The following is a 710-nucleotide window of genomic DNA, read 5'->3' as shown; positions in this document are numbered from 1 at the left end:
AAAAAACAACAAAAATATATATACTGAACATGAAAAAGGATGATGAGCCCATAGTATCTGGTAATAGTAATTAATAATCACTCAGGGATCATCTAATATCAATATTCTTTTAAAAAAAAAGCATTTTAAAACAAAGAGTCATTCAACAGACAAAACAACTCCTATTTATGTTTAATATACATCTTTTAAGGAAAATATATATGAAGTAGAAGTTTCAAAAAATACTATAAAAGGGTTAAAAAGTTCAAAATTGTGTCATAAGTAAAAGAAAAGTTAGGCGTCCACACTTTATAAAGCTAGTAAAACTAATATGAAACCCTTTTAGCTAATATAAAATCATACCAAAAAAAAAGGCTGCAAATGACATCAGTTAATAATATGAAGGAATATAAATTCTGCCATATACTGTTCTTCATGTTGCTCCAACAGAATAATTGCTTTATGCCTAACTAATGACATGTTGACATTTTCACTATATAATTATAAATTAATCCTCTTCTTATTAAGTTAATCTTTCTGACTTGAGTAATTGTTACCACTCTAGAACAATATACAGTTTAAAAAAAAAAAAACCAAAACTACTGTACCTGTTATATATATCAATTGCATGTATATTTGCTCCTCTTTCCATTAAAAACTCTACTATTTGCTGTTTGTTTCCAGCTACAGCAACTAAAAATGGTGTGAGGTCTTCCTGTAAACGTGCAAAA

The 710-nt window shown here is 27.3% G+C and overlaps 1 protein-coding gene across 1 annotated transcript in view; it reads right to left on the bottom strand.

The window, feature by feature from the left end:
* Positions 1-232: 232 nt before the first annotated feature.
* Positions 233-710, bottom strand: part of LOC103680473 (ankyrin repeat domain-containing protein 26-like) — a gene marked incomplete at its 5' end in the record, with an annotated part of 2,062 nt that continues 1,584 nt past the window's right edge. Inside the window, one exon of the mRNA XM_008709982.2 lies at positions 233-694. Coding sequence (XP_008708204.2) covers positions 533-694 — 162 coding nt within the window. The remainder of the gene's footprint in view (positions 695-710) is intronic.

This window comes from Ursus maritimus, unplaced genomic scaffold, assembly GCF_017311325.1.
Source record: "Ursus maritimus isolate PB19 unplaced genomic scaffold, ASM1731132v1 scaffold_271, whole genome shotgun sequence".
Taxonomy (NCBI): Eukaryota; Metazoa; Chordata; class Mammalia; order Carnivora; family Ursidae; genus Ursus; species Ursus maritimus.
The sequence above is the reverse complement of the archived record's forward strand: the minus strand, read 5'-3'. Positions and strand labels throughout refer to the sequence as shown.